This window comes from Thunnus thynnus, chromosome 5 (assembly GCF_963924715.1).
Source record: "Thunnus thynnus chromosome 5, fThuThy2.1, whole genome shotgun sequence".
Lineage (NCBI taxonomy): Eukaryota > Metazoa > Chordata > Actinopteri > Scombriformes > Scombridae > Thunnus > Thunnus thynnus.
The window spans coordinates 11,396,453-11,419,778 of NC_089521.1; the positions used below are offsets into that span (position 1 = coordinate 11,396,453).

Below are 23,326 nucleotides of genomic sequence, written 5' to 3' on the forward strand. Positions count from 1 at the left end.
GTGTCTCCAACCGGTGTCTAATTAGAAGGTAACCTAGGCCAAAACAGAAAAATACTAAAATATAGGATGTTAAAAACATTGATTGGCAGTGTTTGTTTTCTTGTTGTCATGCCAATATTTATTCTGTATTCGACTGTGCAGTGCAGGTTTAGGATTGATCAGTTTTCCAATATTATCATCAGCCCTGATTTGTGATGGAAAATCCATAGAGCCGGGTAAGCGTGCAGTCTCCATTTGTGTCTCTTTCAGTTTTATCTGTGGTATGATTGTATCAGTTGGCCATTCAGTAATTCTGGGAAATAGTTGCTGACAAGAATGCAAGTTACTTTGTATGCTCATTTGCCACATATCGGGACATTATATATATATATGGTCTTTGAATCTTTAAGACTGCATTCCACAACTGAGCATGCAGTTATTTGCCAAAGTGTAAAGGAAAGACTTTGACCTTAGTGTCCTGAGCAGACGTTGTCTGAAGGCTCCAGGCAGTGAGCATGGTGCCTCACCACCATGACGATATGCTCACTCACTTTTCCCGCTTACTAACTCTGCTGCTCAGCCCTGAATGGAGGGGCTGGGGAAACTGGGTCAGTGTGTGGTTATGGTCAAATACATCATGCCCTCTCACAGCTTTGACCTACAGTAGATTTAACACACTCACACTTACTAGACACCCTCCCCCTTTAGTCAGACTACAGTACCTCATTTACTATGTGCATGCTATTTCTGGCTCGTCACAAAGATCCATTTTGTTCAGATTTCCCCACCGTTACTGTTCCACAGGACATCAAACAGCTTTTAAGTATATTAATCGGCAGTATTTTCAATACAATGACATGTTTATTTCTCACTGTATCTGATCCAGCTGAGCTATTTATGGCAGCAATCCTCTTCATCTTAAGTTTCTCCTTTTTAATGCCTCAAAACACATAAATCTGGTCTTTGTTTGGAGGCTGCTGCTGCTGTTGTGCTGTTTTGCGTAATGGTTAATTTTTTATTATGTGGTTTGTGAAAACTGAGGACAAGAGAATGATAGTTTGCTTAAATGGAGGACAGAATTCAATGGCATTCAATATTCACGATTATACTACAAGAGACTCCTCGAATAATACTGTTGGTTACACATGCTGTGGTCGGCAAACAAGTAAGAGTTGTGTTGTAGACTTTTTTAAAATAATTGTGACCACTTGTTGAGTAAGAAGCTTAAAGTTGTGTAGTAGATAAAGACACTTGCACATCAGCATCACAGATTTTAGGAATAAAGTCTTTGTTGTTGTTCTGGCCTTTAGTTTATTAGGTGTAAACGGTTGTTTGGGAATCAGTCAGCAGAATTATTCTTAACAAATCACTCATTCTTAACAGTGGTTATTTGGAACCTGATCTTGATACCCAACCATAACAAGGGCAGGTAAAAAACAAGAAAAGAAAAATTACATTGATAGGATTGTAAGAAGTCCAATATTGATAATGAGACAAATAGAAGTCCACCAAATTAGTCTTGTGTGAGTATAAAGTTTGACTCTTTCTGATTTTGAGTTCAGGTTTGTCAGTGTGCTGGTTTTAGGTGCTCTTTTCTCTGAGCTGTGCTGTAGGAGAAAACACAAATGCAGGAGCATAAATTATTCAAAATTATCTACACCTGTTTTCTGTTTTCAGAGTAACAAGTGATAGGAAGGTACTGCACTTACAGAGGACACATCCTCCAGGTTTCTCTGCTGCATTATGTGTCGTTTTCTGTCTGCTACTTATGAAGAGCAGCATATTGTGCTGTGTCTAGAAAAAAAAAAAGAAAAAAAAAAGAGGGCTGTCTGTTCACACTAAAAACACTTTCATGCGTTCGTACAATGCATGAATGCATTGTGTGAGAGATTTTTGTTCTGTTATATTGTTTTTTATGTATATTGTTCACATCAGATGATGGCCTTAACTGCCAATTTTATTACATTATCTCTTTTCTTTTTTTTTTTTCTTTTTCTCATGTCGGTGCTAGTATGTTCACGCGGATGCAAAATACTTGTGTTTCTGCAGAGTTTATTAAATTTCAATTAAATAAGTTGTAAGCTTAGTATTTAATTCTAAGCCTAACATTTAGTTACTGTAACACAGGCTGGTTTATGCAGTTGATCCTTATGGTTATGTCTTTTTCATTTTAAGTTTTGATGAAAAATTGCCCATGTAATGCTTGCTTTAAATGGTGGGTTGTGAAAATAATTTTGACACTAACTATTGTTGCCTATTGTACAGTAATGCTGGTGATAGTTAACTTGCTTATTCTTGAGAATAAGGATTGAAAAATTCAGTTGCATTGTGATGTGTAATGAAGTGTTGCAGTATCATGTATCATCAGCTGCAATTTTATAATTTTCTCATTTTTTTACGTTCTTCTTTTTAAGGGTTGAGCTGTCAAGACTTTTAATCCTTTTTATTGACATTTTGTTACATTACATAAATAGTCACAGTTGATAATCAGATTATTTCTATGTGGAAATATTTTTTTTTAGTTTTTGACAGTTGAAATCAAACATTTCTCTTTTTTTTAACTGCCACACATGTCAGTCTGATTCTTACAACTATTGCATTACTAACCAGATTAATTCTCAGAGACAATACCATGGAAATGTTACCTTGTGACACAAACATCAAATTAGCTACGCCTCTGATTAGTGTATTTTGTGTAGCCGTGACCTTTGGCAGGAAGTTAGCTCACATGCACATAAAGCTAATCAATTAATTTATTATTCTGTCTGTTGGTTCAAGGTTTTTGCTGCATTGTTTAGAGGACTTGGATGCCAGCCTGCGCAAACGCAACTCCCGCCTGTTTGTCATTAGAGGTCAACCTACAGATGTCTTCCCTCGTCTTTTTAAGGTATGAATCATATTAATGATTGTGTGAAATTTTAACACTCATCCTAATTCTGCAGCTGCAGGATGAATACAGGGGAAATGCTGCATTGTGGTCTCTGTCTCTGTCAGTCAATCTTTGGCATGAATTTCAGGTGAAAATTATACAATAGATTATATCTATCACTGTGCATGTGTTTATTACATTTTTCCTCAGGAATGGCAGATCACCCATCTATCTTATGAGTATGACTCTGAACCTTTCGGCAAGGAACGTGATGCTGCTGTCAAAAAATTAGCCAGTGAGGCCGGAGTGGAGGTCGTGGTGCGGATTTCACACACGCTCTATGATCTGGACAAGTGAGTGACTGTGTAGGATGTATACCCCTGTTTCAAACCATGTGTTTGTCGGTTTGTGCTTATGACCTTTTTAATGCTGTTTTTCTTTCCTGAAGGATCATACAAGTAAATGGTGGTCAGCCTCCTCTGACATACAAGCGCTTCCAGGCTGTAATCAACTGTATGGATGCTGTGGGCCTGCCTGCAGAGACTATCACATCTGAGGACATTAAGAAATGTGCCACACCCATCAGTGAAGACCATGATGACAAGTTTGGAGTCCCGTCCCTGGAAGAGCTTGGTGAGTTTTTCTCTTTATTTGTAGGTGTGTGTATGTTGTGTTCATGTGCACATTAATGCACTGGGATTGGTGTATGCACACAAATGCTATCCAGCATGTCTCAGTGTCTTAGTCACCGACTAAAAGCAGTTTTGGACACTTAAATGTTGTGTTTCTTCAGGTTTTGAGACAGAGGGCCTGACCACAGCGGTGTGGCTAGGAGGAGAAACAGAAGCCCTCTTGAGACTAGAGAGACACCTGGAGAGGAAGGTACAGAAACATTACTACACAGTGTATGCACAAAATAAAAATACATTTATTTTTTATATATATACTTTTCATTAAACTCAGGCTTTAGCTGATTCACCAAAAAACTAGCTCAAGTCCCTGACTTACCGGTGTGGACCATCGATCAAATTATTTCATTCAGTTGTGTCAGACTTTGTATAACAGTGATTTAAACATACAGAAAATATGAACATTTGCCGGGGACACGTTTCATTACAAATAGACCTAGGGAGAGGGCATGATGATGGTCACGATGCAGTCAGTATTCATTCAATAGAGACGATAATAAATTATGCAGATTGATGTTTACACATTGCTCCTCACAAATGGATTATTTTGTAGCACAAAAAATTGTGTTCTTTCTCCAGTCAGCTGTTTAGGTAGAAAATCATGTTCAGTTGTTCTTCTTTGTGCTGAGTTACTGCCATGAAGTGCTGTGTGTCTTTACGCGCAAAGATTCAATTGACAAAAATAGTTGGATACAGGCATGATAGAAGTGTTGAACAAAATGTGATATTATTTAGGTTTTAAGCTTTGTTACATTACAAAAATACATGTATTACACATATTTGTCTTTAAACTTTATGTTTTCTGCGTGCTGTTTCTGTGTCCCACCACAGGATTTGTTGCATTGTAACATGCATACAGCACACCACATACAAAAGCCTGAAACATTAAACTGCATCTGGGTCACAACAGCCACACAAAATAAGAGTTCATATTTTGCACTAGATAATGACTAATCTGAAAAGAAATGTTCTTTGATGTTTCAACGTATCTCCTTTTTTTAAAAAAACAAAAAACAAAACAAAACAAAAAAAAAAACATTGAAGCAGAGGCCTGAGGTTTTCTCACACAACCGAACACATTTTCCTACTGACACAGCTTTTGATGCCAGGAGGGAAAAGTGAAACGAGGAGTGATAGAGGAGGGATTCAGATTATTGGGGTAGAATACATCTCTTTTGATTTTTTTGTATGCCCACTATTTTAAGTAAAATGAGGTGAGTAACAAGTGAGAAGTCTACAGTTTGGTTCTAAAAGATCCATTTTACTATAATCATGTGAAAAAATGATTAAGAATCAAAGATTTGTCTTTTAGAAAATAGGTATAAATATATACATTCAAGACAATTTGACTGAATTTCAGACATTTTAAATGGATTTCGGACGCACAAAAACCATGCATACGCCATTTCCTGCAAATAAACTGGTATTTATAAACACAGCATATGCTCACTTCATTCATTCTTCAAACCAGGTGTACACAGGTTTTTCCAAAGGGATATGAGGGTGAATTGATGAAGTGGAGATGAAAAATAATGTGAGAGACAGAATCTTTAGTAAAACATCGTATAGGTTATAGATTGTGTGCTTTCTTTTATTTTTGTGTTTACACAGATTTGTAAGATGCCAATCAAAGGCACATTTATAAATGTAACATTGAATAATTACTTTTGTATGATTCATTTTTATCATACTTTTAATTTAGATAGGAGTTCACATTTTATTTTGCTCTTAATATTCTTTTTAGTTTATCCTTAGTTGTGTCACCTTGTAAAGTCGGTGTAGATATGACTGCTACAAACTAATCATTGATTACATTTCTGAGATATCGCTGCCAACGTTGGTTTACAGGTCCATGTGATAAATGAATGACATGGACGGTACAAAGAGCTGCACAGCTGTGCATAATGTTCGCGTGTAATGACAGCTGTTCTGCTGTTGCCGGTGCAACACAAGCTGTGAAACGGCACTTTTTCTTTCCCATTGATTTCACTGACAGGTTTACAGACTGGTGGAGCAGGCGGCGAATTGATATGAAAACAGCTGGTTCAGGGCGTGTCTTCATACATTTATGGCTAATTATGAGGGTGAAAATGAGGCTCGTGCACTTGGGCCCAGTTCCTCAGTGACTGAGATTTATAAAACATCCATGTGTACACACAGCTTTAGTCATGAATCTACAGAGTTTTATGCATGTGCTCCCCGGTCTTTGTTCCTGGTTTTATTGTGTGAATGCACCAGTTGTATGCCACATCAACAACAACTTCCTTGTTTTTTTCACCTCTTTTTGATAACCCATTAAAAATTCACCCAAATGGTACATGAGATAAGTATTGAAACAAGTAAAGAGAGGAGACATTGATGTATTAACAGCACTTAATATGCATCCAGCCAAAGGTTTGGACAAACTTTCTCATTCAAGTGAACGGGAAGGTCTGTCCAAACTTTGGACTGGTGCTGTATATGCGCTATAGGTTTCAAGTTTCCACATTACACTTGTCTAAGTTGCATGCTGGACCTCAATTGGCTTCCAGACTAGTTGTGATGTCACAAATCATACTTTCAGGTTCACACCATAAACTCATATTGAAGGAGAGCTCAGAGAAACTTTCCTCCTTTATTGGGTGAATGTGAAAACAACCTTCTAGTGTCAATAAGCAAAACACATTTTGATCACAGTGGTGTTACATGAGTTACAACTGACAGGTTGTCTTTTTACAGGCATGGGTGGCAAACTTTGAGCGTCCTCGTATGAATGCCACCTCCCTGCTGGCCAGTCCCACAGGCCTCGGCCCTTACCTGCGCTTTGGATGTCTCTCTTGTCGGCTCTTCTACTTCAAGCTCACTGACCTGTACAGGAAGGTATGAATGACCACAGATAGGTCTTTGTCCCTTTTTTGAAATTTTAAGATTGGAGAAACATAATGTGATGTTGTAAAAGGTTTAAGAAGCCAAATATAGTCAATCCTGCAGAAGACAATTTCTGAACCTTTGTGTGCTCTAACTTATCAGGTCAAGAAGAACAGCACCCCACCGCTTCCCTTGTATGGCCAGCTGTTGTGGAGGGAGTTCTTCTATACAGCTGCAACCAACAACCCCTGCTTTGACAAGATGGAGGGAAACCCCATATGTGTCCAGATCCCCTGGGACCGAAACCCAGAGGGACTGGCCAAGTGGGTAGAGGGACAGACAGGCTTTCCTTGGATAGACGCTGTTATGATCCAGCTTAGGCAGGAGGGGTGGATCCATCATTTGGCGCGGCACGCTGTGGCCTGCTTCCTCACCAGGGGAGACCTCTGGATCCGCTGGGAGGAAGGCATGAAGGTAAGCACAGAGAAGAGGGATACAGTACAAGAATAAATGCAGGTACCTGGATGCTTTCCTGATGCTTTTTGCTGTGATAAATATTACTACCATGCATTGTCTCAAATATCCACTGTCTGTGTCTTGTACAGGTGTTTGAGGAGTTGCTGTTAGATGCAGACTGGAGTGTAAATGCTGGCAGCTGGATGTGGCTCTCTTGCAGTTCTTTTTTCCAGCAGTTCTTCCACTGCTACTGCCCTGTGGGATTTGGACGACGCACAGACCCCAGCGGTGACTACATACGGTCAGTCGGTACCTTCATAGTAAATGGACTCCACTGATACAGCAGGACAAAGCGCTTTGCAGTTTAGTTCTCATTCTCACACACACACACACACATACTCCCCAACGGCCCGCCCATCAGAAGCAACTCAGGGTTTAGTGTCTTGCTGAAGGACACTATGACACATGGAATGGAAGAGCTGATCAAACCACCACCCTGTGAATAATGAGGGACCCACTCAGTGTCCTTAACCACAGCCACCCACTGTCATCCGCATCACATGAATATTGTAAAGCATGAAATGACGATGTTGTGGGTGTTTGTGCTGCCTGCAGTCATTTTAAATAGGGGAATAATATCTCATGGTTAACTTGTGCTCTCTTTTGGCCTCACATGGTAAAACAGTTTGGTTGGATGGTCATGGTTACATCAGGACTACAATAATAAATAGAGATTTTGGTAAATGTGAAGCTGAGCATCAATAGAATCATGTGTTGTTATGGGTAAACACATGATCAATATCTGTGACCTCATTCCCAGTGTCAATATTAATGGAAAAAAACAACCTTTCATGCTCAATATTAATGTTGGTTTGTCGCCGTTTTGTCTAAAATGGCACATTTGTAACATCTCAGACAAGCCTGTCACATATTTCTGTAGTGAGCCACATTAGTCCTCTTGACCATCAGTCATGTTCCACTTGTATTTATTTTATTTTATGTTATTTTTTAAAAATTTCACACTTATGTCCATACTCTTCTCTGTCTCTGAATCCAGGCGTTATTTGCCCATATTGAGAGGCTTTCCAGCCAGATACATCTATGATCCGTGGAATGCCCCAGAGGAAGTGCAGAAGGCAGCCAAGTGTATCATCGGAGTCCACTACCCCAAACCCATGGTGAACCATGCTGAGGCCAGCCGCATCAACATTGAGCGGATGAAGCAAATTTACCAGCAGCTTTCCTGCTACAAAGGACTGGGTAGGGACATGACCCAGTTTCGCTAATGACTTAAAACTTACATATTTATTTCATTATATGGCATAAAAATGTTTCCTAATTTGGAATGTTACATGTGTTTAGATCTGTTTCATTCCCACTATACCCATGTTTCTTTAATAAGTCTGTGATATGAGATCCAACCCCACACACCATGATTAGCATCCCTGTAATAACCCTGCTATTTTGCTACAATTAGCAGCTTAACATCATAAGCATCTACAAGCACTTAAAAACTGACAGACAAATGTAGAAACTAGGGCTGCTGGAATGAATTTCAGGAGTTGAATATAATTCGAATAGTAACACAAATTCTAATCAAATGCTGATATTACTATTCGAATGTGTATTTTTTTTTATAAATACGTTGGCTAATGTTTGCAGAGTGAAACGTCTGTCCTCCCTCTTGCTCTCTGCTGTTAACCCACTTCATGTCTCCCCGGGTTTCAGTGCTTGTTTTCAGCACTGACTCTCCCGCTTTCTGCCTGCTCAGCCTGCTCTTGCCTGGTAGGCAGGTTTCTCTGGTTAACACACGTCTTCTCTCTCTAGAGAGAGACTGCACACTTGCTACGCATTGAGCTATCCCTTAAAGGAGCTACGCTACTTGTATTACACATTTTAATATAGAAAACATTTTAAACATCTTTTAAAAAAATCCCCGATGCTTAGTCTGGGCAGGGGGTCAACTCCGCGGGGTTTGCACTGGCGGAAACAGTAATGTTTTCTGAGTCTGTCTGAATCACAGTCTCACATTCAATGAGATGTAAAGTTACAATATCAGAAATGGTTTAAAACGATGCACCCACGGACATCACCACTCCTGACCATTTAAGAGGCGATGTATGGAAAGTTTTTTGATTTCCATCAACAAATGGAAACATTAAACAAAAGCCGTCCCACAGTAAAAGACTTGAGCCTGAGTGATCGGTGCTGCAGCCTGTAGTTTGGGGTTTGGACACAGAACTCCTGCTCACGCTATCATTTGGGCTCACAGTGCATCCCGACACCAAATATGTCTTGTATTGATGTAAACAAGTGCATACTGACGTGGATTTATTTATATTTCAGTTAAGTGTGTTGTTTAATTGCTATGATTCAGTACGATGAAAGCTTATTTAATATTTACATTTTAGTTAACGTTATTCATCTTATGCCTGAGCTTAATTATCACTTAGCAAGAAAGCTGTCACCTGTTTATTGGTAATGTTGGAATGCCCTCTAGCGGACAGAATGCATAACAACCAAATGCTGATGGTGGCATTGCATAATCCTGTGTATACAGTGTATAGCTGCATTGTAAATATTAATAATAGGCTAAATTTGAGCATTCAAAATTCAAATATAATTTGTATATTAAAAATAAGGAATGAATTTTGGATTGGATTATAGATGAAGGTTGACAGCACCAGTAGAATCACTCCTTTCCTAGAAATAAAAAGCCAAAAAGGTTTCACAGAGTTAATTTAACAACCCTAGTTTTTCCTCTGCAAATAATATCCATGCACATCTGTATTAACGTGTCTAGGAGAGACTACAGTCTTAACAGCTGGATGTTGCCATTGTTTCAGTATTTATACCTTGGTGCAAAATGAGTGTTAAATGTTTCTTTGACCTTGGAGCAGAAAATTGCAATGCACTGCTTCTGATATTCTCAGGATCAGGTTTTATCAAGGCACTCAAGCACTGTTTGAGTTGAATAACCAGGATTTTAATTAATGCACTGTATATTTTGACACTCAAAGTATTGTGGGTAAATTATACTGCTTTGGTTACCTTGCAGGCCTGCTGGAAACAGTACCAGCTAATCCCAACAACGGAGCAAGTGGAAGTGACATCGGAAGAGTCAACTCAGGGACTAGTCAAGGTCTAGGGAGGTCCTCTGAAGACCTGAAGTCCTCTTTAGTACTGAAGGGAACGTCTCAGACAGGTACATGGGTTGGGTGGTTGACATCATTGATAGTTCAGAGTCACTTTTATGCATATAAACAGACACACATATTTTAAATTGTACACTTCAGACAAGATACTAACATGTTATTGAAAGTCATCACACTGATGGCTAAAATTAAAACCCATGAGACTTGGGCTGTCGGCACTGTGATGTCAAATCTTTGATGACGCTGGCCTGCAGGATTGCTGTTAGTGTGTGAGAGCTGGCAACTGAATATTGGGCTTTATTAAAGAGCATAACTGAACCACTGTCTTTCTGCCAAAACAAGCCAGAGATATTGGAAAACAGTAATAGCCAAGTTGCTACAGGGCAAAGGGATGTAATACTTTACATGTATATACATGTCACTGTTTTTTTTTTTTCCATTTTCTATATAAATTGTTAGTTGATACCAGATGAGTTTTAAATCATCTCTTGATGTATGCCCTGTGTGTTGTTTTAATGCAGACAGAGGACAGTCCACGCAGAAGCGGCGGTGTGAAGAAGCCCCACCTGAGAGCAGCTCTAAATCCTGGAAGCAGAGCAAGTTGTTGCAAAAGGCAGAATAAAAGGGTCCCTCGGTCAGTCTGTATCATCTGCGTCCTCTCCTGCAGTGCCTTCAGCTAATACACAGTAATAACTGTAACTAACAGCCATAGAGGAGACAGATCGGGCATGTTGTACCCAGCTGTTACGACTGACTGTTTGTGTGAAGGACTCTCCTTAGCACATGATATCTGTAATCAGTTCAGTCTCATCGGACAGTCAGCTGTCAACATGTCTTGACCTTCAGATAAGACACAGTACACATCTCAGGAATGAGGGAAGGAACCTTATAGTAACACCAGGGTAAAACAGACAAAAACATTTCTGACTACAAACTCTTCACATCAAGGTGTTGTCTTCCACTATGGTATGTTAAAGTGATGAAACCACTAATTGTCAATATAAATGGCTGATTTTTTTTTTTTTTTTTTTTTTTTACCCCTTCAACCTCCATCATACAATAAGTCAGGTCAGGACATCATCAGGCTGATAATTGTGTCATCTATCTGTCCAGTAGTTTGTAATTCAGTCAGCTGGATGTTTGTCATAGCATCAGTGCTCGTACATAGATGGTGAACTGAAATCTTTTGGTAATAATCTGACTGCTTCAGCCTCCACCCCTGCACGTGAAAATGTGCAAATCTGAAATTGATGCCTGTCTCTGAGTGACAGGAACCTTTAGCACAATCGGGAGACTGTTGTCTACAGCTTCATAACACCTTCACCCACTGTCAAACACGCTGGCATCAGATGACCAGCTTAACACAGTTTCTCAAAAACAAGCCTCTAAATGTTTCATATCAAAAATATGAATACACACAATGAATGTAAGGACACTTTCAAAGATTTAGGACACAAAGGTCTGATGAACAGTAGTAAAATAAACATATGAGTAAGACTGACAGGCCGTCCTTAAAAAGGCAATCAAACATTTTGTAAATATTTATTGTTTTTGATTTCCATCTTTTGTATATTTGGTCAGGGGGTTTCACAACTCCTTTTGTAAATATTGTGTTACCAAAAACTCAAAAGTTCTACCGTGACTGCATGTGCGTTTGTCTCCCATGTGATTTGTAAATCTTATTATTTTTGTATAAACAATGACCAAATTCTAATTGTATTGAAATGGCAATAAAAGAAAGAAATAACATTGTATTCACTTGTTTTTATGTTTATATATTTGCATTATAATGCCAGCTGATTGTTGTTCCACATCTTTCTCCTTACAAGAACAATTACAGTGTGAGTATGGCATTTTAAAAAGTCTGCAATAACTGTGAGATGTTGTGAGATATGGACTCCGCTAAACATATGATGCTAATGTTAGACTAACAACATCTGTATTTTAAAAGGTCATAAATCCCTCATCCTCATTCCAATTTATACAAATGCACAGTACACATATTCATTGTGCTAACTGGTCAGTTGGACCAGAAGTCTGCAGCAAAGCAAATTTGAGTCAATAATTTAGTGGCCTTGAACAGAAAAACTTCACACAAACTTGATTACAGCCAACTTGAAATGGGTTGTAGCTCAGTGAACTTTTGTCCAATCTACCAAAAACATTTCATAAGAGAACCCTGAAGCAGTCTGCATCTGCATTTTCAAAACACCACAAGGCCAGAAGATGATTATCTAATCTTTTAGATACAATTGGATGATTCTTCATGTCCTGATCATGTGTTGTGCCACTGGCCAAATCACACATGAACTCCACTGCCTCTGAAATGTATTCACCAACTATGAACTTCTCATGTCTTATTGCTACTTTCAATAAAGGTGGATTTACACTCTAACATAAAATAATTCTCTACAAGTTGGTTTAATGACATTTCAATATAAAACACAATTTATTGTGTATAATTCACCTTAAAGTCATAGTTTAGACCTCAGTCTAAACCAGAACTGGCAGCATTTGAAAAGTGCAGTTTGATCACTGTCAAGATATGTCAAGCAGACCCTCCTACAGTATAGGGCTGTTAATGCTGTGTTCTCTAGAAATATTGAGTTGAGGGAAGTGAATTAATATTTTATATCTTAGGAATCTCATGATTTTTATAATCTTGGAACAGTTTATAGATATATATTTAGATATAGATTATATATTTGTATTTACTTTGTTCTTCTGTTAATCAGTGTCAAAAAGTCGAATGTCCGCTTGATTGAAAGGTATAAAACAATAAAACAAAGTCTAAGGGTTGGTGAATATTTTCTCAGGACACTGAACTTTGAACCAATGATAATGAGACTGTGTGGCTTTTCATGTCATTTCTACAGGTTCTGACTTTTTATTCTGTTTTATCCAAAACCTGGTGTAGATTTTAGTTTTAAAAAGCTCCATGCTGACATATTTTAACTTCCATATCAGTTGTCCAAATTACAAACTTTATTGACTTACAGTATGTTCATTTATTGCTCATTTATCTATTTTACACACATTGACCATTTGAAGTTTTGTTTTTTGTTTTTTTCTTTTGTTTTTTTTTTGCTTTCTTGAGAGAGGCTCTTTTCTCAAACACGGAACTAATTAAGAGAATGCAATGTAAATCAAGAAATTACACGTGTCCATAGCGGAGAAAGCCGCTTGTAAGAGTGAGTCACATGTCACGTTGTTATGGTCGCCTCGGGTTGGGGTGGGGGGGAGTCGAGGCTCCACCGTTTAAAGTCAGGATTTTCAGGATGCACTGAAACTCAAACTCCACCGCGTCCAATAGCAGCTGCCGGTCGGTGGGCGGTGATAGTTTAGCTCAGTCCTCAATAAATTGTTCCCGCACAGACAGACTCCGTTCCTTAGTTGCAGATCGAGATTCTGAGCTGCTTGTTGGTTTATTTGACTGCCTGTTGAAGATGGAAGTGAGCCCGGACAAAGTGCAGAGGAAACCCATTCGCCTCATAGCTGCAGTTTGCAATGACAGGGGGATCGGAAAAGATGGAAAACTGCCCTGGGATTTACCGTAAGAATGAAAACATTTGTGATCAAGTCCTAAACGTGTTTTATTAAGTTAAGAAATGTTAATAGGCCCCAAAAGACCATTTTTGCGTATAATCAGCAGATACCACTGTCATATTTATTTGTGTGGCAGCCAACTATATAGTGAGTTATGAAGTTCAACAGTAATACAGTTTTTAAATATATTTCTATGTAGCCTTGAGGTCCTCATGCTCTGCAGAGCCCTGTGTGCAGCTGTGAAGTGAAGTGTGAAGTGAAAATTGGGAATATTGTAATTACACCATTATCTCATTGACTACAAGTAAGCCCAGATAGAGAATCTATTCTGTTCATAGGTTTCACACTCTTCACTGTTAACCTGTCAATCTACAGTGTAGACAGAGATTGAATAATTATCTTATCAGATGGGGATCCCTAGGACTACACCTTATCAAATATAGGTCCATGGCCTGATGTGTATCAATTTGGGGTCCTTAACACCAAGAAGGTTGAGAACCACTGGTTTAGATAGCGTGAAGGTAGCCAGTACTAATAACTGTTATCCATAAATGTGTGTAAGAAGACTCCAGAGTTATCAAAATGCATATTTTATTGGATCAAAAGTCAAACATACAAATAAAAAAAATTTAAATTCTTAATCATTTTAATTTTGTTGATATAATAAAACAGGAAAGCAGCTTTATGTTTGCCGTCTTTATGTATCTTTGTCTTTTAACATCTTGGGACCATGTTTGAAATAAGTGTTTTCACTTTAACATGTTGTCCTTTGGATTTTGTTATTGTGTCAGTAATCCATGAATAAATCATATCACAGCAAAAAGGAAATGTTAGGTATTTTTACTTTATAAATTATCTAAAAGTTTAATCAGACATCAAAACTGAAAGCAGTTAGTTTTGAAATAAATACAATAAAGTAGTAATGGAAGAAGTCGCAGTTGTAGGGAAAATAGTAGTACAGTAGTACAAGTAGCAGTAATAGCTAAAACAGCTGGTAGTAGTAGTAGCAGCAGTAACATATGAACATATAATAGAAAAATATATATATATAATAGGCCTATAATATAAAAATTATATATAAATATAATGTGTGTTTTGATGTATCATATATATTTCTTCTTCATTAGGACATTGTTTGCTGCATGTAGAAACTATAAGCAGCAGTACTTGAATTAATGAGCTGACTGTTTTTTGCTTTATCTAATTATTGACTTCTGCAGGTCTGAATTCCAGTACTTTCTCAACACTATCACAAGAGTGTCACGACCAGGTATTCCTCAACATCAACATTATATCATATCATAGTTACCACATTTACGGTTGGGTATCATTAAAAAAAAAAAAAAAAAAGTTAAGTCCTTTAAATATTTATAAAACTAAAATAAAAACTTGCTTGAAATTGGTCATTTAAATCAGGGAATACCAAGGCCGTTGGAAGTACGGGTGCAGAGGGTGCTGCAGCACAACTATAAACCCTCTGAGACCCGCAGGGCTGTACATGAGGCTGTAGTGGGCTCAGTTTTAAAGCTACAGTGAAGATCCTGGTATCATATGAAATCGTCATCCCCACAGCACCCCTCACCTGAAACATGTTCCCACGGCTATGGGGGATACCTGATGACAGAATTAGTAAATAAGACTTTAAAAATGTTCCATATCCTGTGCTACAGACACAATTCAATTGGCACTCAAATTCTTACTTTTGGATACCCAGTCCGGTAATATGATGCCATCAACAGAGTCACATCTTCCATTCTATCTTTTACAGGAAAGATGAATATGATGGTCTGGGGAAGACTGTGTTGGTACTCCCACCCAGAAAATTTCTTCCCATTGGCCAATGCCCTGCATGTGGTGCTGAGTAAGACACTGAAGTGAGTGCTCTCTCTCTCTCTCACACACACGCAAACATCTGCAGCAACAAGGAGAGCAGGAAATTTGTGGTAATAGAAACCACATCTAGGTTTTACTGTTATTCACCCTTCTCAGTCTATTGTCCCATTTCTCCTCTTATAGCACGGTTCCAGATCATGCCCACTTCTTGTGTCAAGACTTTGAGAGCGCTATCCGCCTGGCAGCGCAGCATCCTCTCGCTGACCTAGTCGAGACCATCTGGATTATTGGTGGGACTCGAGTCTACCAGGTAAAACTGGTCTAAACAGTGTAATTAATAATATTAATGATGGCTGAATTCCATTTAGCTGCTTCAGTTTTGGGTCCTTGTATTGTGCATGCTGGCTCACTGTCACACTGTCATGACTTACTGGGACACCTGAATGGAACGGAGCCAGCGTTAATGTGTACTTTTTGTGCAATAACAAGTAAAAGTATCAGATGTGAAAAAGGTCAATTTAGAGCTGTACAGCAGCAGTTTGTTGCTCTCTACCTAGAATTTGACTAGTTTACAACAGGTCCAGTTAAACTGGTATTTTAAACTGGTGATTGTAGCAGGCTCTTTCTTGTTTCTCATGAGTTCCTCTGAAGCTTGCGGATGTGTTTAGTATTAAGCACACAATTTACATGGTCCATTGTAATTGGACAGTTATTTACTCTACAATACGGGTGTATAATGAAGTAGCTCATTTCCAGCAATGTGTTTCTGAGCATCATATTTCTTATTCAAGTCCCTGTACCTCATTAAAGTTATATCATATTGACTGGGAATGCCATCAGTCGGCTTTTCCCCCATTTGTCTGAAGTGGTTTCACATAGTTGAGTCGGAGTAGAAAACAGCTGTGCTTCAGATCCTCGAGGGATTCAGCTTGATTGGTTGTTTTTTAGGTTGTCACTCCTCTGTATCAGAGGATGTTAGCAGAAACTTGAACCTGTTTCATCTGCTCCAGGTCACACTGCTAGTCTTGAATCATGAGTCGTGGTACCAGGCTGTACCACTTCTAGTCCTCTACAGTAGTGTTTGTGTCTTTGTGTGTGAATGGGGTGTTATTAGGCTAAACCACAGCTTCTTAGATCACGACAATCCGGTTCACTGCACACACACTTGGTACACCCCACAGGTGTTTTAATTTATTACGCTGGAATAATTCCAGGACTATGTGGGCGTGTACAGACGGTGCTTGACTGACATTTCCCTATCTGTCCTACTAGTTTTCCTGCACCTGTAGTTTCATCAGTCGTACAGGCCTTTTTCACAGAAGACATTCTGACATGTCACAGTAGGAAAAGCACAGGTGTAAATAATAAATATTAATGATGGGTGAATTCTACTCTGCTGCTTCAGTTTTAAGGGTTTTGGTACCGTGCTCTGGCTCACTGTCACACTGTCAGGGCTTAGTGAGTGACTTGAATACAAAGGAGCCATTGTTAATGTTATTGATTACACCTGTGCTTTTCCTACTATAGCAAGTCAAAATGTCTGTGAAAAAAGACTTATTAGAACGTGGAGTTGGTAGTCTCAGGTGATTCCCAGCCAGACTTCGAGAAGAGATCTAATCAGCCAGAATAATTAAATGCCATTTGTTTTAGTGAGCAGAACTTTTACAAGACCTTGTGGACTTCAAGACTGCACAGATATACACCCACCTTAAACTGCAGCCAATTTAATGTTGATTTGGCCGCATTAACAGGGTTAGTAAACAGGATAATACTCCCATCATTTGTAGCTGCCAACCCATAAAGTTATCTTACGCAGCTTATATTCCCTCTGCTGTACTACACATGACAGAGTCTACACAAAGCTTCCCAGGTTGTTAATACTGTCAATGTGATCAGAATCTCTGTTGATTTTTGTTTATGACCAGGATGCGTTGAAGCATCCCTGGTGTGACTTGGTTTACCTGACAGACGTCATGGCTGACTTTGACTGTGATGTCTTCTTCCCTGAGTTCGACAGAGGGCTCTTCAAAGTTCAAGAAAGGTATGTGCTCAGCTCATCCTCAGACCTTTAGTGCAGGCTGTCCTGGCCTGGAGGCTGTGGTCCCACATCTGAGCCTGCTGGCGGTGCTCACGCTTGTTTAAGCAACTTTCCAGTGTATTAAACAGTGACAAAAGAGTGATTTAATCAAAAAAATTCCTTCCTACCACCCCATGAGACAGTGATTTTCCCTTTTTGTTACAAAGTAAACATCAGCACTATCTGTCAGACTGTGTTGTCATTGGTTTAAATAGTTAAGCTCAGAGGGATCTGCTGACTTCACCACCTCTGATTGTTGTTATATTACTTCTAAACAGTGTTCACTCAAGGTAACCTTTGACCTTGTTTTTATACCTCTTTTATATATCGTTAAGGCATCTTGAGAGATGAACCTTGTCTCAGAAGATGTTTTCTATCATTAGAAGTAGTCAATTATCAGTTTAAGTAATCATGAAATAAAGTAAACTGAACAAGTAACTGACTGAGCTCATTTATATCCCATTTCATGGTTGGATTAAATGGATGATGTATTTTCTGCTATGCTAGCTAGATTTAGCATTTTATGAAATTGTTTATCCATTTAATTATGTAATTAATTTTTTTTATTTTATTCTTTTTTTCCTCTGATGAACTCACGAAACTTTTTTTTTTGTCTTCAAATAAGATTTCCTGGTGTACCGAGCGAAATCCAAGAGGAGAACGGCATCAAGTACAAATTCCAAGTATTCAAGAAAGAGACAGGTGAAGCGGTGTAGATAACAAACAGAAGAAATGAAGAGATTATCAAGAAACATGTCACTCTGGTGTATTATGAGTCCTTGAAAACTCCTTGAAAAAACAATTTTCAACATTTATTGCTGAGTCAACTCCTGTGTAGACTGTAGAGACATGCTTCTAAAACCAAAAACCACAGTGTGTTTTTGGACTTCTTGCCACTAGTCTCATTAACTCTCTTTGTATAATATAGTCATTGAGCATTCCAGTGTAAATATAACCTTATATTCTTTGCAATACTGAAATACTGTGAGCACAGACACTTTAACAGCAGTCCAAGTGTTTATGTGAATTTATTCCTTAGATTTATTTTCCTCATTGCTGCTGCTTGCTTGGATATTATTCTCAATGCTGTTAGAAAAACAAAATCCACTGCCACCTTCTGCTGTCACCTTATCACTTGTCAGCGTTCCCATCTCGTCCTCCTCCTCAGTAATATTGCAGCTGCACAGAAAATATGCTCGTCAGTGAGTCAGTCAGCGACCTACGTCAGTGACAGCCTGCGCTCTGGGTATCACAGCAGATCTGGTCCCATCTAAGCCAACAAGACAGATGCCAGTTTAGAAAATGAGGAGTGAATTATAGTGCTGGTTTGCTTTGATATTATGACTGTGTTGTTATCTAGATAAATATGGAGAAATGTTACATCTTTGAATTTGTTGTGGTAAGAAATGGTAAGATGCATATTTATTAATGAAAAGTTTTTACTGCATAGTTTTTTGTGAATCTGGGAGGTTTTTAATGAAAATAAATCACCTGTGCCATTGTAATGAAGAAGTCCACATTTTGTGAATTAATTTTCCATTTTCAATAAAATTATGCTTATTAATCTGGCTGTATGTGATCCCTTTTGCCACTAGATGGAGGCATATCATTAAGACAGGGCACAGTAAATTTACCTTTGTGCTGCTGGTGAGTAATGAGCATATTGTAGATATTACCACCAATTTCCAGCCAAATATAGTTTCAGTATTTAGCTCGATGGTTTCATGACCTTGAAATGGTCACAGCCACTTTACTAAGGAATCAATCTAAATAATATATATGATTAATAGTAAAAAGAGAAATATAACAAAACACTTGCATACACAGGGAAACACCCTTGACTTGCTTTTCAAGTGCATCAAGTTTCACTTGAATTTGAGTTTTCTGTGAGTTTCAGTTGACCTTTGAGAACTGGATAGACAACTTTTTTCATACCTGACCAGGTTGGAAACTGCTCTAACTAGTTTGTGAATCTCAGATGCAATGTCCTATATAGACATTTATTTTTTTCCTGCAGCAACTGTGTACAGTATATTTGTGTCGTCTCATCAAGGTGCAGGCACTACAGGAGTCTCTTATAAGAGACAAGTCACAACAAAAAAAACAAACTTCTTGATGTAGTTGGGGTGAGAAAAGCTGAGCTGAGTGCCCACTGAAGTCCCAGTCCATGATGCAAATGTTAATAAAAGAGAAAATACAACACAGCTATTCACTACATGTGGTTAAAGAGGTTTGCAAGGCTGAAAATGCTGATAGACTGACATCAGTATGCACAGAAACCAAACATCAATTTTTAAATATTGTTATTTTGGGTTTCCTTTGTGGTGAATATCTATGTTGCAAAAAGGTTATTTTTCACCTACATTTACTACATTTGAAGAATACACTTTAAATTTTAAAAAAATCCCAAGCCTTGATATTAACTCACACTGACTTCAAATAAGGAATATTTATTGCAGCAGTGGTTGTCCGTGCTGTTGCTTCAGCTGGAAATCATAGCTTTTAATTGCAGATGTCATCTATTTCTGCTGAGATATGACCCATAAAAGCAATATGTTAAGTGTGGCTAATATCAACCAGTGTCATGTTCGAAATGAAAAAGGACAATTTATTCTCCCTCTTATTAACCTCTCTGGCTTGCCTGTGTAATTCAAGAGCTCGGCGCAGGACGGCACAGCAGTCAACAGAGGACAAGAGAACACCGGCTGAGAAATAGAGGTGACTTGCATTTATACACCGGAGGCCTTGTTTCATCTGCCTTGCCTTGATACGTCCTGATTAACTCCTTGTATTTATTACATATCACCATTGAAAAGCACACGCTGTACACCTGCAACATGATGAATGAAAGTGATGTCCGGCTTAAAATTAGAAACCTTCAGTACATGAGCTGCAGTGTACTTGAGGTAGTGTTGGAGCCCCCCGGGGGTTCCATGTTGTGAATGGTTTCAAAATGAACTCTAGTCAAGCATCCATCTGCTGAGCTCAAATTCATTACCAGATGCACTCACTTTTGCATCATCTGCCCAGTGGCTATTGCCATGACTACGGAGCCATGCTGAGTGATGCAGACGACAGCAGATGGGAAGTGGAAGTTGTTAACGTATATATGTTCCCCTCTCTCCTCCTCCCTCTAGACATACAAGCCCTCTCTCTCTCTTTGTCGTGACCCCCATCGCCGACATTAGGAAGATGAGGGAACCTTGAGGCAAAAAGTCATGGCTTCATTAGCTGTGAAGCTCAATCCTATTAAAAAGGCACTCTTAAGCATGTTTCAAGGGCTTTTGCTGGCTTACAAACATTAAGAGACAGGGGAAAAATTTACAATGCCTTCTCTTGGCTTGGACAATGGTCAGTAAGATTGCGTATTGATTTTGTGGCCTTCACTAAAATAAATGCGGGCACTAACCTAAAAGCTGTCATTTTACCTATACAGTATATGACGCACAGAGACATGAAAACCTCGTTATTTAAGTCAAACATAATGTAAAATCAATTTTACGTGAACAAACAAAAACTCAACTGTTTTTTGAACAGTGCAAAGTACGTTCAAATAAATCACTTCCAACCTAAATCAAAGGAAGTTTTTTTTTTTTTATCTCATCATGTGGGTGCATTTGAATTCATTTGAAATGATAATGAAGTGATATTTCAGTGGCACAATAGCTCATAATAAAGTGTCTCCATCTGTAAAGTAACAATAAAAAAAAATCTGAGACGCAGTTAGACTGCAGCCCTGAGGGAAACAGTTGTGCTGCCAAGAACAGTGTGTGAAAATGAGACACTTGCACAGACTGTAAATAAAATGGTTTGAAAAGCCTTGTTTGTTTTCAGTTATACTCAGTAATACATTCGATAGACGTGTCGGCACGTCTGTCATTATACACTTATGTTATGCAGCGTTTTATGTCAAGTTATTGTGATGAGGTAATAAGCTGTAATAAAGTCTTCATTCGACGAGGGACTATATCTTCACTGAAAAGCGTGACAAGTTAAGATGCCATTACATTTGTTTCACTATCTGGTATTACTCTGGGAAGTCTTTATATAACCATCCTCATCTTTTCCAACATGAATGCAATAGAACCTGCAAGAAAAGTGCCCTGATTTTTATGTGTTTGAAGTAATACTTACTACTTTGCATTTGGTGTGAAGATTCACACTACCCAGTTAGAGGAAAGTCACATGACTCACAAGTAGTTTGTTCAGTGTCTTTCAATAACCTGCCGATTACTCTCTCAATTTATCATTTAGTCTATGAAATGTCAGATAATTGTAAAAAAAAAAAAGCCTGTTATAATTCCCCACAACTGAATGACATGTATTTAAATATCTTGTTTTGTCCGATCAACAGTCCTAAATCCAAAGATATGAGGTATACTATCATGTGCAATACAGAAAAGCTTCAAATCTTCACAGCTGAGAAGCTGCAAGTGGCAAAAATTTTTGGAATTTTTGCTTTAATTAATCACCTCTGGTAACCTGTCAAGAGAGTTATGATGGAAAAGTACCTAACACACACCAAGAGTTGTAGTGAGGTGATGATCATTGGAAGTAGACTTGAGAGCAGGAAAAAAAGGTGTTGCACACTTGGAACGTCATCTAAATAAAAAGAGTAAAGCATATGGAGCCAGAGTGTGCGACCCTTTTTTCCTACTCTCAAGCAGGAAGAGAGTTAAAACAAATCAGTTTTTCAGTGTGACTGACATTTCCCTCATAAGAGTTCTTAGCACATCAAAAAAAAAAGCTGAATTGAAGTCAGTTTTTCAACCCATTTAATCTTGTGTTTTCAGATTGTTTCCTGCAATTTCACCCATTTTTACTGTCAAGATTCAGTGTAAATGTCATTGTAATTTGTCCAAACAAACTGAACTACAGGAGTCAGAGTTAACAGCTTGAAGTGAAGCCAACCTCAAACTTATGGCACTCATATCTGATAATGACATAGAATAAATAGAATTGAGCACAAGTTACAGTTGTAATTCACTTGCATTTGTTCACACATCAGTCATCTCCTTTTAAAGGGGCGACAGGGTTAAAAAGAGGTCTCTCTCTTCGTAGTTGTAGTTTTCCATAGCTCATCTCAAAGTCCTTCTTAGTGCCATTGAGGACCTCCAGACTACCTGTCCTTACATCATAACCGTGTGCCCTCAGTCTCTGCAAGCGGTAATTCACTATCTGCGTTGTCAGCTCCAGAACGGTCGGAGTCTCTATGATTTGAGACATGCTGATCCCCGCACTGAGGAGGCCCTGAAAGCGCTCTGCCAGAATAGCTTCATGGTAGTAAAGTAGAGCTGGGCAGTTGATGATGATGTCCCGCAGCTCTGCCTCGGAGCAGCCCATGGTGTCGTGAGAGTATGCCAGGGTGCGACGCATGCTGTCCGGGTTGAGCTCTGTGACAAAGCCCCTGAGCTTGGAGAGGAGGCGGAGGAGCTCCGCCGTGCTGAAGCCCCTGTCTCTCAGGAACAGCAGGTTCTGCCTCAGCACCTCGGGGGGTTTAAGGAGAACAAACGGATTCTGGCTCAGCAGCTTCTGAAGCCAGATCTTCATGTTGGCCTCCTCTCCACCAAGCTCCTGGTAGGCCTGCTGGAGGGTGCGGACCATAACCTCGTTCTGCTCCACTGGCCGGCTGAAGCTCTGCGGAGCGCTGGCCATGAGCTTGGTGATGATTCGCTTGTTGAGGTTTAAGCTCTGGAAGAAAGCAATGTTGTCCCGCTGGTTGTCATGGTGGCTGGAGGAGGTGAAGAAGGAGGCCGGGAATTTCTCAATGATACCAACCAGCTCTTTCTGGTTCGGGCACACGGATACCCACAGCTCCCTCTGAGCCTGCATCTGATCCGGGTCACAGAGTACCGCCTCAGGGTGAACCGCTAAG

The 23,326-nt window shown here is 39.0% G+C and overlaps 3 protein-coding genes across 5 annotated transcripts in view; 2 read left to right on the forward strand and 1 right to left on the reverse strand.

Moving 5' to 3' along the window:
• The window catches only part of cry1b (cryptochrome circadian regulator 1b), a 40,292-nt gene extending 28,543 nt beyond the window's left edge, over nucleotides 1-11,749 (forward strand). For all 3 annotated transcript variants that reach the window (XM_067589214.1, XM_067589211.1, XM_067589212.1), the window contains 10 exons: nucleotides 2,758-2,866; nucleotides 3,059-3,201; nucleotides 3,297-3,481; nucleotides 3,642-3,730; nucleotides 6,256-6,396; nucleotides 6,547-6,858; nucleotides 6,990-7,141; nucleotides 7,898-8,100; nucleotides 9,899-10,045; nucleotides 10,517-11,749. In XM_067589214.1, the coding sequence (XP_067445315.1) occupies nucleotides 3,364-3,481; nucleotides 3,642-3,730; nucleotides 6,256-6,396; nucleotides 6,547-6,858; nucleotides 6,990-7,141; nucleotides 7,898-8,100; nucleotides 9,899-10,045; nucleotides 10,517-10,617 (1,263 nt within the window). In that variant the 5' untranslated portion in view covers nucleotides 2,758-2,866; nucleotides 3,059-3,201; nucleotides 3,297-3,363 and the 3' untranslated portion in view covers nucleotides 10,618-11,749. The remainder of the gene's footprint in view (nucleotides 1-2,757; nucleotides 2,867-3,058; nucleotides 3,202-3,296; nucleotides 3,482-3,641; nucleotides 3,731-6,255; nucleotides 6,397-6,546; nucleotides 6,859-6,989; nucleotides 7,142-7,897; nucleotides 8,101-9,898; nucleotides 10,046-10,516) is intronic.
• A 1,497-nt stretch (nucleotides 11,750-13,246) lies between these two features.
• On the forward strand, nucleotides 13,247-19,015 carry zgc:153031. The gene is made up of 6 exons (XM_067589215.1): nucleotides 13,247-13,548; nucleotides 14,762-14,811; nucleotides 15,310-15,415; nucleotides 15,558-15,684; nucleotides 17,300-17,415; nucleotides 18,077-19,015. Exons 1-6 carry the CDS (start codon nucleotides 13,442-13,444, stop codon nucleotides 18,165-18,167), a joined length of 597 nt encoding a protein of 198 aa, XP_067445316.1. The 5' UTR covers nucleotides 13,247-13,441; the 3' UTR covers nucleotides 18,168-19,015.
• Nucleotides 19,016-22,209: 3,194 nt separating this feature from the next.
• mterf2 (mitochondrial transcription termination factor 2) overlaps nucleotides 22,210-23,326 on the reverse strand; it is a 2,888-nt gene continuing 1,771 nt past the window's right edge. Inside the window, exon 3 of the mRNA XM_067591067.1 lies at nucleotides 22,210-23,321. Within this exon, the coding sequence (XP_067447168.1) occupies nucleotides 22,456-23,321 (866 nt within the window). The 3' untranslated portion in view covers nucleotides 22,210-22,455. The remainder of the gene's footprint in view (nucleotides 23,322-23,326) is intronic.